Source organism: Suncus etruscus, chromosome 5, assembly GCF_024139225.1.
Source record: "Suncus etruscus isolate mSunEtr1 chromosome 5, mSunEtr1.pri.cur, whole genome shotgun sequence".
Lineage (NCBI taxonomy): Eukaryota > Metazoa > Chordata > Mammalia > Eulipotyphla > Soricidae > Suncus > Suncus etruscus.
Genome location: NC_064852.1, coordinates 113,508,238 through 113,523,160, shown reverse-complemented (window position 1 = coordinate 113,523,160; position 14,923 = coordinate 113,508,238). Strand labels below are relative to the sequence as shown.

Sequence of the window (14,923 nt, the reverse complement as noted above, 5' to 3'; positions counted from 1 at the left end):
ATAATTCAACAAAATCAGATCATATATTTACACAGGATAGCAAATATTAAATAAGAAAACCATTCTATTAAAATGCAAAGATATACTTGAAAAAATTTAAATAAGAAAGCTAATTCATACATATGCTTAAAGTGTAATACAGTATAAAATCTTGTAACTTCAATAGACTATTTAGTTTTTGTTTCTATTTAATTATTGAAATCCTTTGGGAGCGGGCGCTAGAGGAACTGGTGGAAGGTTCTGTCTGTTCTATTCCCCCTGAGATATAAGTCCAGGAAGACCACTAGTAAAATAACTCTGTAGGTCAATTACCTGCAGAAAAAACTAAAAAACTCTAGAATTTTTTACACTTACTCAAAGTGGCATAAAAATGTTGGTTTCATTAAGAAATGAAATCACTAAATAATTCTGAAAGCAGAAAAGTTCTTTTGCCATTTCCTTGTGGATCTGTGTTATTCTGCCCAGTTTTAAGAAATAGACCTATCACTGCTTATGATCATTAAATTTTCATAGTAATAGGCTAGTAAGTGTAATTCTTTGATATTTTCTATAATTCTAGAACTTAGACTATATATATGTAGAGAGAGAGAGAATTTATAAGCATCATATCCCTTACCTCTTTGTAATACTAATAGCATTTAAAATATTGAAGACCATTGGGAATTTCTGAGTTCTTTAGGCATATGTGAGATTGTTTAGAAGAACAAGATTAGTTTGACAAAATGTAATGTCTAGTAAGGAAAGAAACTTTTGCAGGAAAAATATTAACTTATTTCCTTCCCTTTTGTGTGTATGTGTGCTTTCCTTTGTGTACTGATTCCCTAGTTTTTGTATGAGCGTGCACACACATACACACACAAAAATACAATATTGTCATGCTATTATATAAAATAGATGTTTGCTTCAATTTTCTTTTCAAAAACTATTTTTTGAATCACCATGTGATTTGTAGTCACAAAGTTGTTGGTATTGTTCAATGCCCATCTCTGAAGTGAATTTGTTTGAATTTGTACCAGGCTTTGGAGAGTGTTCCATTTCGATGATGTTAATCCTCCTAATCTATGAGCAGAGGGTGTGTTTTTATTTCCTAATGTGTACTTTTCTTTCATTCTTGTTTTTTGTTTTTTTGGGGTTTTATTTTTTGGCCACATCCAATGGTGTTCAGAGGTTACTCTCCTGACTCTGCACTCAGAAATTACTCATGGCAGTGCACAAGGAGAACCATATGGGCACTGGGGATCAAACCTGGATTGGCTGGCTGCATGCGAGGCAAGTGGCCTCCCCACTGTACCATTGTTCTGGCATCTCACTGTTATTTTTTGAATTAGCATTTTGTCAGGGTGTTTTTGTTGTTGTTGTTGTTGTTGTTGTTGTTTTTGTATAACTCCCTGACTGGAAGAAGTATTTTTAAATTAACATTTGTTGAGATGGTAACACCAAAAGTTCACATTTGAGTTTAAAGTCTTGCTAGCTATGTCTTCAATAGACTAATAGTGCTCCCTAATAAGGATAGAGATTGTGTCCCATGGGTTTCCTATAATGTCCTATTAAACATTTAAATAATAAATAAGTACCTTGACATCAAATACTCAAGCTTCATGATGCCAGCTCTCACTCTAGACCACGGAACAGCCAAAGTTCTTGCCTTTGCTCTACTGTGCTCTGTAAGATGACACTCAGTTATTAACCTGAAACAAAGATGTCCCTCAAACTTCCTTTTTCCTTAAACCTCATCCTTTGATATGTAGAAACCAACTGGATCTTTCCCCACCCTGCCATGCCTGGTAGAATTTTGTACTGGGTTTAATAAAGAAAGAATAGTTCTGGCTGGGGGCTCTCAGAGAAACCAAGAGACGAGAAGCAAACCAGATACCATGAATCTCTCTTGACTGGCTTGTTTTTTTTAATCCTTCTCTGCTACCCTGCTTCTTCAGATATGTCTGCTGGGAGTTGGAGATACTGTGTATGAGGTGATCTCACAAAACAATGGGGTTTTATTTTACAGTGCTCCTGCCATTGCTCTCAACCACCAATCAGTGCCCTACACCTGGCTCCGCTTTTGGAGCTCTGGAGTATCATTGCCTCCGCTTCAATCACCCTTGACCTCCACTTCTATTAGAATGACCTACTTAGGCTATGTTCCTGCCTTCCATCCCTTCCCTGAATCCCTTAATTTGGTTCTTTGCCCCATGCCCCTGAAAGAATGATCCCTGGGGTCCTTTGAAAAGACATAATAGTGTCATTATTCTTAATGTATCTTCTTCTGGGAACCAGTATTTATCCCCTGCTCTCTAGTAGAAAAGGCTCGTCCCCCTGAGTACTGATCAGAAATTGGATTATGCTTTTCAATTTGACTGATGTTTATTGGATGCTTCCATTGTGTTGGGAACATTATCAAGACTGCAAGGATGAATGATACATGGTGAATGCCCTTAAGAATATCCTCAAGTAGAGGTCAGGGAACTTTGTCTGCTGATAGTGCCCATATTTTGCTGCCTGTATGATCTCTCTTGCAGCTCTTTAGTAAAGAGTAGCTCTGCTACTTTAGGGCTCGTGCAACAAGACACTGTACAAAGGAATGAGCTCTGATCAGTGACACCTCACATACTCCTTCACTGGAGTGGCCACTGATTAGGATAAAGACTGGAGTTTGCTCATTTCTGTGCCAAAATATAATTCCTTAACCCTTCTCTTTCTTTTTAAATATAAATTACTTTATTTAAACATGGTGGTTATAAAGTTGTTGATAATACAGTTGTGTTTTTTTTCACAATTGCAAATTTGTCATGGTTGTTTCAGTCACATAGTGTCCATTTCCCTTCACCAGTGCACTTTTCCACAACCAGTGTTCCCAGTTTTCCTCCCTTCCTCCCCCCTGCATGCCTCTGGGGCAGATATCCTCTCTCTATGTCACTCTCTCATTTTCTCTTCCTCTCTATTCCTTTTTTTTCTCTTTTGGACACCCTGGCTTGCAATATTTGTATGGAAAAGGTATGGTACCTATCATCACTTTATCTCCTTTCAGCACCCAGTTCTTGTCTAGAGAGATAATTTCTAACCCTATTGTCATAGTGGTTCCTTCTCTGCCCTAACTATACTCCCCACTCTTTGTGGAAAGTTTCCACACTGGAGGACCATGGACTGGTCTGCCTAGCCCTGTTTAATCATCTAACTCTGATCTTCTATGGCATAGAGGCAGGAGGGCTCACAATTAAAAACTCAGTTGTATCACATGAAATTTATGAATCGTGACTGCTAAGACTTCTTACCTTGTATAGTCAATAAAATTTGGAAGTATTTTATTTCTGAAACTCAGAGAGAATTTTAGGAGAGAAGAACTTCTCATTTCCTCACTGACCAAGTATTTAACAATGCTTGAGTCATAAGAAATAGCTCATATTTATGTTTGTTAAAAATGTCATAAGGATAATAAAAGCCCAAAAGATAATAACTTCCATATCTATCATCACATTTAAGATCACAGATTACTTAGTTAAGCCAATACTAGCATGAAAACTGAAGTAAGTAGGGAAGAGACTAAGAGGTAGGAGAGGAGAAATATATGGAACTAAGTATAATCCATTAGAGAAATAAAGAAATAAATCATGAATAGCTGTCATTGCAATAGCTACATGGGATAAGTATTTTTCAGGAACTATTTTCCAAAATGCAAACAGATAAATCCAAAATGTCAATGGATACAGCTAATGAAAATTTGTTTCCTGCTCATCACTCACCTTATTGAGGCATAAACCTAGAGTCACAATGTTCCGTGCACAAATGGAGATTCTAGGCCACTTCCATAGGGACTGAGTCATTTACTAATGTTCACATCTGTGTCTAGAGCTAATTGGAGAACATGAAGGAAAGACCATTTTCCTGCATTCTTCCTGGACACTGAGGAGGGGAGTAGCATTTGCCATCAAAACTTATTCTTTTGGTGAAAGAGGGTGGATATGAGTCTAGCTATGTGCCCAAGGGGAAAGTATGCACATATATTAAATAGGAGATCCTCAACTATTATTAAAAAATTATAGATTCCTGGTTCCAGAGTGGTAGCACAGCGGTAGGGCATTTGCCTTGCATGCAGCTGGCCCAGGATGGACCTTGGTGTCCCATGTGGTCCCCCAAGCCAGGAGCAATGTCTAAGTGCACAACCAGGAGTGACCCCTGAGTATCACCAGGTGTGGCCCACCCAAAATAAACAAAAAACAAAATTATAGATTCCTGAGCAAAATTGAAGGTTCTGAGAGAATAAAGTTATTTCAAATGGACCTGGTGGGGAAGGGTGGGACATTGATGGGCAGAATGGACTTTGAAATGAAACAATGTCACCAAGACAGCCAAAACAGGCTTGTGTTCAGGGAACAGTAAGTAGTCCTGGGTGACTAACATATGACCAGAAATGAAGTTGACTGACAAGAACACACTTACTACATAGACAGTTGTGTATGACTGAAATATTCATAAGCAGGCAAGTTCTAGGATCACAACTATATTCATCACCAGTTCTTAGCTCTTTGAACTGAAGACTGAAGGTCCCAAGTTTAGCCCAGCAGAGTAGGAGTAACGTGATTACCTTTCCCACTAGCAAGATTTTCTACATGTTTCTCTCCAGAAGTTTCCAAGTTGATCATTGTTGTCATATTACCAAAACATGGACCACAGAAGAGGGGTGCAGTTGGCTGTGGCTCACTATGACTCTATGTGGTCCCTGGGACAGAGTTGAATTTTGAACAAGTCTTTTCCTGGTCTCTCCTGAGAAACAGGACCAGTGGGAGTTGACTCCCATGGTTAGGAAAATAGGCAAGTCCCAAGATGTACAGAATGAGATGTTGGCTCTGAACCTCTCTTGAAAAGCCCATGTACTCCAGCAAGAATTTTTTTTTGTTTTTGTTTTTGGGTCACACCTGGCAGCGCTTATGGGCTACTCCTGGCTCTATGCTCAGAAATTGCCCCCAGCAGGCTCGGGAGACCATATGGGATGCTGCTGGGATTCGAACCACCATCCTTCTGCATGCAAGGCAAACGCCTTACCTCTATGCTATCTCTCCAGCCCCAAGAATTTGTCTATATAGAAGAATGTTTGCTCTCTCTTTTTTGTTTGTTTGTTTAATAAACACCTTCAAGTGCTTGGAGAACCACCTGCATTAAAGAGTGATAAGTTTGGAATTGACTCTGACTTTCTGTGTTATTTCCTCAAAAAAAAAAAATCAGCCTTAAAGTAATACCCCCAATAATGTGTGTCCAAATATCTGGGCACCCTATGGCCCTATCAATGTAACACATAAACTTCACCATTACACCTGATAGGTTAATAAATCAAAGTAGACACTGTGTGGCCAGAGGGATAAACAGTATAGTAGTGATACACAGACCCAGGTTCAATCCCCAGCATCCCATATGGAATCCATATGGGTCTAAGAACAGAGCCAGGAGTAAACCCTGAGCACTGCTAGTTGTGCCCCCATCCCACTTCCAAAATGCAGAAACTATTGCCAGCAGCATTTTTCAAAGTGGAGAGACTTTTCTTTTATTCTGCAAAGTAGGGACATTTATCAATTATTCCAGAGCAGCAGATGATTGGTGGATTTTATAAATTGTAGAGTAACCATTGTCTATTTATTAGATTTATGTCATTGCTCAAATTGACATCTTACATAATCTTATACTCATTTAATGAATATTTTGGGTTTTTTTTTTTTTTTGGTGGGGGGCACATCCAGCAGCACTCAGAAGTTACTCCTGGGTCTGCCTCAAAAATCATTCCTGGGAGCCGGAGAGATGGCATGGAGATAAGGCATTTGCCTTTCATGCAGAAGGATGGTGATTCGAATCCCGGCATCCCATATGGTCCCCTGTGCCTGCCAGGGGCTATTTCTGAGCATAGAGGTAGGAGTAACCCCTGAGCGCTGCTGGGTATGACCCAAAAACCAAAAAAAAAAAAAAAAAAATTATTCCTGACAGGCTCAGGGGCTATATAGGATCAACTCTGGATTGGCCACATGCAAGGAAAATGCTCTCCCCACTGTGCTATCACTCTGACCCAAGGAAGTAACTCTTATTCACACTTTATAGATTTAATGCCCAAGGTTAAAAACACTGAGTAGTTTGAGCCATTTCCACACTACGATCTTCACAAAATTGATCAGTGTGATCTAATGTGATCCAAATAACATTGTCATTATTTTCATTTTTTCCTTTTTTACTCTCTGCTAGACTGACACAGGGAAAGCTTTCGGATGGTGAAAATTTCAAGATTTCAATCTCGTCTTTTGCTTAAAGATGTCTAACTTTTTTTTTTTTTTTTGAGTAAAACATCGGTAGGAAAAGAGAATTTTCCTCTCTAGAATGTGTCAATGTGAATAGAGATATGTTGCATCTCATCAGTTCCCCAAATATCTACTTGTCACTGAGGCAGAAACTTCAATGACCACGTAAGGCTGAACATTCATTAGAGACTTGCTCACAAAAAAAAAGTGAAGGCATGAAAGCAATGACTCCATTGCTCTCCCACAAATCACAGGTAATGACCATGTTCTGTCTTCTGAGGTGGGAAAAGGTAGTCAAGGAGTATAGACTTGACTGGCCCTAGGGGCTGCAGCTGGTCACTGGCGTGAAAGCACATTAGGAAATATTCAGATTAGCAGGGAAGGTGTGTTAGCTCCCATGTGGATCTCCTCAGCTCTGAATGAAGAGCATTATTTTATTTTAGGTTGCTCTATGTTGTGGATAAAAAATTCTCTCTAAGAGATGGATTTGAAGTAAAACCAGGCATTGAAAATGTCTACCCTTCAGCTTACAATCAAGGCATTTAATTAATTTATTTTTTTAATCGAGCCATTGTTTCTCACTGATGGATGGGCTGAAAGGGATAGTACCTCCTTCTCACCTCCACATTCATTTTGGAATTGGGCCTTGAAGAGTAACAACCACAGGTATTGATAAATGATAAATTGTATTGTTTCTTGTTATGGTTTTTTCTGGGAAAACCTAGCCAGCACTTATTTTAACTCTATTTCTTTTCACAGTGAAAGCCTCAGAGTAACTATAATATCTTTCCACTGCAAGCTTCTCAAAGCTAATAATTTAATCTTTTCTTTTTTTCTGCATGGAATTTGTTAAAATTCATTATGATATTTTTAAATATTTATGATAGGTTTGGGAAGGTATTTTTTTAGACCAGGTTTAGAAAGCAGAGTGATAGGACTGGAAGAAAGTTATATGGAAAGATAAAAAAACTATGAAGACATAAGTTTAGTTTATTTTTTTTCATTTGTAATTGGCAAACTCTAGAGGTATTTTAAAAATAGATGTTCCAAGAAAGTTAATGGAATCTAAAAATTAAAGCAACACCATAATAATGTAAAATATTGAAAAGTATACCCAATATTATATCCAGTTTTGAATAGAAGCCAAAAAATCAATAAGTTTTAGTATCAGAATAAGGCATGAGATAAGATTTACTAGGAACGCACTCCATTTGACTAGTGAAACTTCCATAGATTTTTGTTCTTTGATGAGTTTTCAAAGTCATTAAATTGTCACCTTTGCTATTTTCTGTATTTATTATGGTCTGTTAAAAACTGTGTATTTTTTTCCATTCTTTGTCCCTGATAATCCTGTGAAATTTTTTTCATTTTTCTTGCAGCAAGCTAGGTGTCTTTCCTATTATGCTTTTTATCACCAATCTCGCTAAAAATAAAGCAACAAGAGAGTATAGCTAACTCTATTAACTGGAAGTTTATCTATATTTAGCTATCTCTGATTCCCTTATTTTTTTAACTCAGCTATCCTTTTCAAATAGGATTTATGAATAGATTAAAAAATCACAATAGTGTTTTAGGTTTATATCTCTAGGGATTTCTTGAAAGTAAAGTTGGACATATTTAATATAGATCATTCATTTCTATTGCTTGCATCAATCCTGAATCAAAAACCTACTTTGAGGGCAGAAGAAGAAATTTACTTTAAAATATTGCTAATTCAATTAACTTTATTACTTATCTTTATACAACACACAATTGCTAGGCGTAATATAGAGGTATATACATGAGAAAAACATTCCTTTGAGATTCAAATCCTGAGTTCTTTGGAGATGGGAAAACTGACACACCACTATTCAGAGAAGCAGAAGATGCAGGAAAAACTAAAACGCATGACTAGAATATGACAGAACCGTAAAGAATTAAAGGATCTCTGTTACAACAGCAGATTAACTTTTCTATATGTAGAAGAAATACTGGCCCTAAATAACTTGAGTCAATCTCCATGGAACACCTCTCTTTTTCTTTTCTCTCTCTTCCTCTCGCTACCTTCTCCCTCTCTGTGTGTGTGCCTCTATCTCTTTCTTCCTCTTTGTCTCTGTCTGTCTCTCTCTGTGTCTTTCTCATCTCTGTGTCTCTGTCTCCCTCTCCCCCAAGAAGGTAGTTAGCTAGTAGGTAAAAATGACAAATAGAATCCAATATACAAAGTGGTGCTTACCAAAAATATAGATAAAAATTACCTAGACATCTAAAGCATAAAAGAATGCTTTCAAATAGAAAAAATTGGGGAAATTTTTTGGGGGAAAACATGGTATTTGAGTTTAACCTTAAAGTATAAATAGGAGGTAGGCATGAATGCACTTAAGAAGTTGAGAAATTTAAATAGGGAAGAGCAGAAGAAACAACATGGGAAACAAAAAGTCAGGTGCTTTGTACAATTTTGAATTATGATTATTTGGCCAAATGTAAGGTTAAAGAATATCTTTCAATGGCCAGCGAGATAGCACAGTGGGTAGGGCATTTGCTTTGCATGCAGTTGACCCCAGTTTGATAACTGTCATCTCATATGGTCCCCTGATCCTGCCAGGAATAATTTCTGAGCACAGAGCCAGAAGTAACGCCTGAGCACCGCCAGGTGTGGCCCCAAAGCAAAAACAAAACAAACAAGCAAACAAAAAGAATACCCTTTCATTTCTCTGACAGTAAAATCTTCTTTTTGGGCTTATATGCATTTTAATGTCATAAATCCTAATTTATAGACATGTTTTAATCAATGAGGAATAAGATCCACTCTGGATGGAAAGCTGTAGTCAAAGAGCCTTTCTAATATGGAAATCTATAAAACAAGAGAAGACATAAAGCTTAGTTTTATCTTTTTCATTTGTAATTGGGGATGTCAGGCAAAGGTGAGAAAGTTTGAGATGAAAAAACTTCCAGGGGAAGAAGTTTTGAAGATATTTGCAGAAAATGGATGTAGTAGAGATTAGCTGCTGCCTTTCTCCATGTTGGTGTGTGAAATTCATTGCTCAACCACCAAAGTTTTGCATGCCATCTTTCCCCAAAGAAACCTGCCACCCCCCTCTTCAGCTACTTTTTTTTTTTTTTGACTGCTCTGATGGCCCCATTGATTTCTTTCTTCTCTCCTTTGGTAAAGCACATTGCTCCATGCTCTTGAAGGGAGACATAGTTTATTGGTGACAGCAGATGAGCTTCCTTTTAACATTCTATCTCCCTAATTCCTACATTTAATTTAGGAATTCCTAATTTAGGAATTTCTTTTTTCCTAAACGTCTACCTCCCTAAATTTCTAATTTAAGCATCTCCCTTCTTACCAATTTACTGGAAATTTCCTCTTAAATATTAACAATGATCTTTTGATTAAAAGATTGGAAAATTTTCTCAGACTCTTGTCCCCTTTTTTTGTTCCTCTGAATTTACTTTTTCCCATTGACTCATTTATTCATTTAAATATTTCTAGAGCACTGAGCGGGTCACTGTAGGTAGGAAGCCTTGAAATCATCTTCAGGAATAGCAGCAGTATTGTTGCCAATAGTGCAGTGTCTTCTGAGGAGAGAAGCACACAGGGCATGAGGGACAATTTTCTGAGCATTAGCCACAAAATGCCTGTAGAGTCCAGGTGGATGAACCTTTTACTCTGCCTGCAGGTAACCAGAAAGATAACAATTAAGCAGAGGTCAGGTTTTCAAATTTCTTGAAGACTACAAAAGGAATTTATTAGAAAAGAATATTCAAAGGATGAAAACTTTCATTCCAGAGAATCCTACATTAGGAGAGGGAAAATGAAGATATGTAGTGTAGCAAAAGTGACTGGTTCTTGAGAGGAAAATCAAGAGGAAGGACATAGCTTTGCTCACTGATCTCCATTCTTGGTGAGCACGATGTTTCATTAGGGAACAGTGGAGAAGAGATGAAGGATTTTAAGCCTGGGGTGAATGAGTTGCGGAGCATGGAGTTGAGGATCATGGATGGAGTGACAGCAGCCCAGTAGAGGTGATGTGGACTCAGAGAAAGGTTTGAATGAATGAATGAATGAATGAATGAATGAATGAATGAATGAAAGGACCAGAGTCAAAGACAGGTTTTCAAGGGAAGATACAAAGCTGATGCTTTGGAACTCTCTCCCTCCTGGGATCCTGGAATCTTCACCATTCTGCTAACCACTGTGTTGCCTAGGTGATCAGCAGGGGCGGGTTTGGATGTTTGACACTTCCGGTAGAGGAGATGTTGGATGGGAGCCAAGGGTACTGAAAAAGGAGACTGGCCTGTCTTTCCAAAAGAAAAATCAGAAGCCCTCAGAGAGGGAGAAGTGGTACTTTAGGGAGGGAGCCCATGTGGTGAAACAGAAAACTGCTATGCCACAAGAAGTGAAAGGCAAATCCAACCAGATAAATACCTACACATGGCATCAAAAGGAAATTAGGAATCTGCAGAATTGAATCTTAATAGTAGATCAGCGATTACCAGGTCAAAGTTAAATAGATGTGTAAATAAAGTATCATGGAAATTTATTTTATATAATAATTGCCCAGGTAGAATGTAAGCCATATTCTTGACAAGCAGGATAGATTAAATTTATGAGATATATTAAAATTTATGAGAAATTTGGGTATCACCCAGCTATTAACCCTAATCACTCCTTTATCATTTTGTTCTTTCTCGATATTCTCTAGGTTCCCTGGTTCTCTTCATTTTGTTTTCTTCTCTTTCCTTTTCTCATCCATCCAATCTACCTGACCCCTCTTCTCTTCCTCTTTCCTTCTTTTCTTTCACATACATGAAATATGAGCTGTAACTACACCCCTACCTAGTGTTCAAGTTTGGGAACTTGAGGCTTCAGATATCAGGCTTTTGCTCTGGTCCTCAAAACCTACCTCTGCCTTTTCATCTCAGACAGTTAACTTTGAACACCCATTGTTGGGTTTCCGGCATCTTTCAGAGTCCTGATTTGTCACCACATTCAGGACACTGGCAGATGTTTCCTGCTACCCTTATTTATTCATTAAGCAGCATAATTTGACATTGAATATCATTTTACTGGGATAGATTCCCTGGTTGTTCATGCTGAAAACAGAACTGTGATCGGAGACATGTCTCTGGCCTCCTGTCAGCTTCCAACTTCCCGAAGCCCCCACTACAGCCCACTCAGCCATGAGCACATGCTAACTCCCTGCCACATTTAAATATGTCCTATTTGATAATCACCATGTTATTCTCACATTTTGAAAACATTTAATATGTAGAAGAAAATTACAAACTCTTTTACTAGTCTAATGCACGTGCTAAGATGTGCCACATTTAACTCACTAAGTGCTCCACTCATTATTTCAGCATACTATAGCCTCATACAGACTCTGATTCTATTGTGTCTCATCTGACATTCCCTCTTTCAATATTTTTAGCCTGATACCAGCCTTATTTTAATTTTATTTCATTGCAATCAGAATGCTTCTATTGAAAGTTTTCCATTGTAACCTGTTCACATTCAAAACAAAGGTACAGATTTCTGTCACTTTAATGGACATATACATATATATTATACATATATATATTTAGATGTAATGATATTTGCAGTCTTTAGACAAAAATTATTTTTAAATTTGATCACCTTTGCTTATTTCTAATAATTTATAAGACACATTGACTTTTTTTTATTTGAGGAGATTGTTTGTACCTTTCTGTGCTCAGGGCTTTCCCCTGACAGTATGTTTAGGGATTACTCCTGATATGTTCAGGGTGTCAGATATAGTACCAGGAATCAAATCTAGCTCAATCATATGCAAAGTAAGCACCTTCTCCACTAGACTATTGCTCCACACCACCAATTCAATTTATTTAAACATTTGCCTTTTTTGTTGTTGATTGTCTTGTGGGCCAGTTCTGACCATACTCAGGGAGTGCTCCCAGTTCAGAGCTCAGCAGAGGCTCTCTTTTGGTTCCCAGAAAGCATGTTCTAATGAAGACTGTTTTCTCCTACATGGAAGCATGCACTCTGGCCCTGTGCGCATATCTCCTGCCACTAAAAAGCCTTGCTGCATATTTTTTCATCAAAGATCATTGCCTGCTTATTTTCTTAAAGTGGAATATGCATGATTTTTTTCCAAGATGCTGGAGAAATTTGCATACCATTCATAATTTTTAATTAGTGTGTAGTAGTCTATCAAGCAATCAGTCTATCAGTAGTCTATCAGTAGTCTAATTAGTAGTGTGTAGTCTATCAGGCAAACTTAGTCAATAAAGAGGGCTTAAGGGGGGAAAGTAGGAAAGAAATGTATGTTATTCAGTTGGATAGGTGGTCAGAGTTTGCTTTGTATGGGACACTTACAATGAGGAGGTTTCTGTATTTTAGTGAGAAGTAGGCAGATTGGTTTTAACCCTCCTCTGGAAAATTCATATTGTCACATATGGCCTATATGGTTTTCTTTTATTTCATGACATATGCCCCTCACTTAAAACAGGCAGTTTATGACATAGCCACATAGAAGAGATTGAAAGCAAACCTTCATTAAAAAAATTATTTCTCTGGGTTCAATAAAAAAAATACATTTGTAGTGATTGCAGTTTTGTGATCCACAATGTTGTGATTTGTGTTTAACATTTTAGATTGAACCTCAGTGATTTGGGGAAAAGTTCAAGATGATCCCATTCCATTCTGGCTTTCCACAACTGGCCAGTTGTGTGAGCTGGAGACATCAGACCCCTCCTGGGGTCAGTTTCTTATCTGCAAGATGAGGCGACCTTCTGCACCCCTCAGCTCTCAAATGTTCTGATTTGAGGAGGGCCATGAGTCTTTCTGACACTAAAATCACATCATCACAAGAGATCAAAGGATGAAAACTTAAGAGATCAAAGGACGAAAACTTAAGTGCACGTAAAGGTCAAATCCCATATTTAAAGGCTAGTACCGCCAAAACACTCAGCTCAGGGAGAAGCTTACAATCAAAGCCACACCTTGGAATCCTTCATTAAAATGGCCTGACACCATGAGAGTAATTTTTGTATTGACAGACCTAAAGCAATAGAAACAAATGGCTTGAAAACTTTGTTCACAATTGCCATTTTTCCATCACTAGAAACCATACCTGAGGTGGTTTAGATGATAACAACTTGATCTATTGCGAATGGAGCCAAATTCCAAGAAAGAGGTAAAATGAGACCAAGCAAAACATTAATAATGATTCATATTTTTTGTAGATTGGTGTTTCTTTTTTTAAAAATATTTATTAATTGGTTTTGGGGCCACACCTGGTGATGCTCAGAGGTTATTCCTGCCTCTGAGCTCAGAAATTGCTCCTGGCAACTCGGGGGCCATTTGGGATGCCAGAAATCAAACTTGGTTTGTCCTGCCTAAGCCGCATGTAAGGCAAAAAATGCCTTACTGCTGTGCTATCTCTCTGCCCCCCAGATTGATGTTTCTTGAGAAAATTTTTACATATAATTTTTTTTTGGTGAGGGAGCTCCTGAGATATGTATTTCAAAAAAACTGCCTATTCTGCAAAATTTCAGGAAATGATCAATGGCTTATTTTAATAAATTTCTTATCCTGGTGCTATTTATTGTCTGTTTAACTTCATTCAAGAGGTTTAATCTCGAGAACTTCATAACAGAGTTTCTATTGTGATCGTTTTTATTCTGAGAACAGAGACATTACATACTAACCAGTATGGTGACTTGCTCACTACCCCAGAACTGTAAACATCACAAAGTAAATGAATTGCTCTGAGTTTCTAGGATTGACAAAAACTCCTACTTCTTGTGGTGGTAAACCAATACTTCTCATGATGTCTAGCAGCATTGCATGGTGAACAAGAGAAGCTCTGCTAGTTCCCTTTCAGTTAGAAAATGAGTATTTAGTTACAAAGCTGATGGGCTCAGTCAGTAAAGAAGACACAGTTGGAGTGGAAAGTACTGATAACACACAAAGCTCAGAAAGATAATGATTTGGTAAGCAAACCTACTTATCTGTTCATTGACAGAATGCTTCCATCACAGTCTATGCCATATAATACCCTGTTTACTTCTCAAATTATAATTTATATTGTCCCTTAATTCTGTGAGGCATAAAGGATAATTTTATTTATTTTATATCCGTGGACAGCACAGCAGAGACTGGATAACTCACTAAGTCTCTTAGCAAGTAAATAGCCAAGCCAGGTTATAGAGCCCTTTGGACCATCTCTGACATCTGTGCCCTTGACCACTGTGCTATGCTTCCTGTCACTAGACTTTCCTTAATCAATTGTCTTCATGGTAATAATGAAGGTTAATTCTTTAATTCATTTGTTTGAGGAGAGGGTCACACCCAGTAGTGCTTCAAGCATTCTCCTGGCTCTGTGCTCAGGAATCACTCCTGGTATGATATTTAGAATACCACATGAGCTTTTAGGGATGTAACTGGGTCAGCAAAATGTAGGAAAGACAGTCTACTTACTATTTCTTTAGTTTCTGTTGCTGGATATTAAAGATGCATACCTAATGAGTTTTGAGAAATTATTTGTTCTTACTTTGGTCTTAGGGGTTAAGGGATATACTTATATACTTTTATTGTTTCCATTTATAATACTTTTGACATTTTTTGTTTGTTTTTGTTTTTTTGGGCCACACCCGGCGGTGCTCAGGGGTTCCTCCTGGCTGTCTGC

General features: G+C 37.8%; 1 protein-coding gene across 1 annotated transcript in view; it reads left to right on the top strand.

The window, feature by feature from the left end:
- The window catches only part of PARD3B (par-3 family cell polarity regulator beta), a 1,279,582-nt gene that overhangs the window by 766,551 nt on the left and 498,108 nt on the right, over positions 1 to 14,923 (top strand). The window contains exon 14 of the mRNA XM_049772907.1: positions 10,178 to 10,271. Coding sequence (XP_049628864.1) covers positions 10,178 to 10,271 — 94 coding nt within the window. The remainder of the gene's footprint in view (positions 1 to 10,177; positions 10,272 to 14,923) is intronic.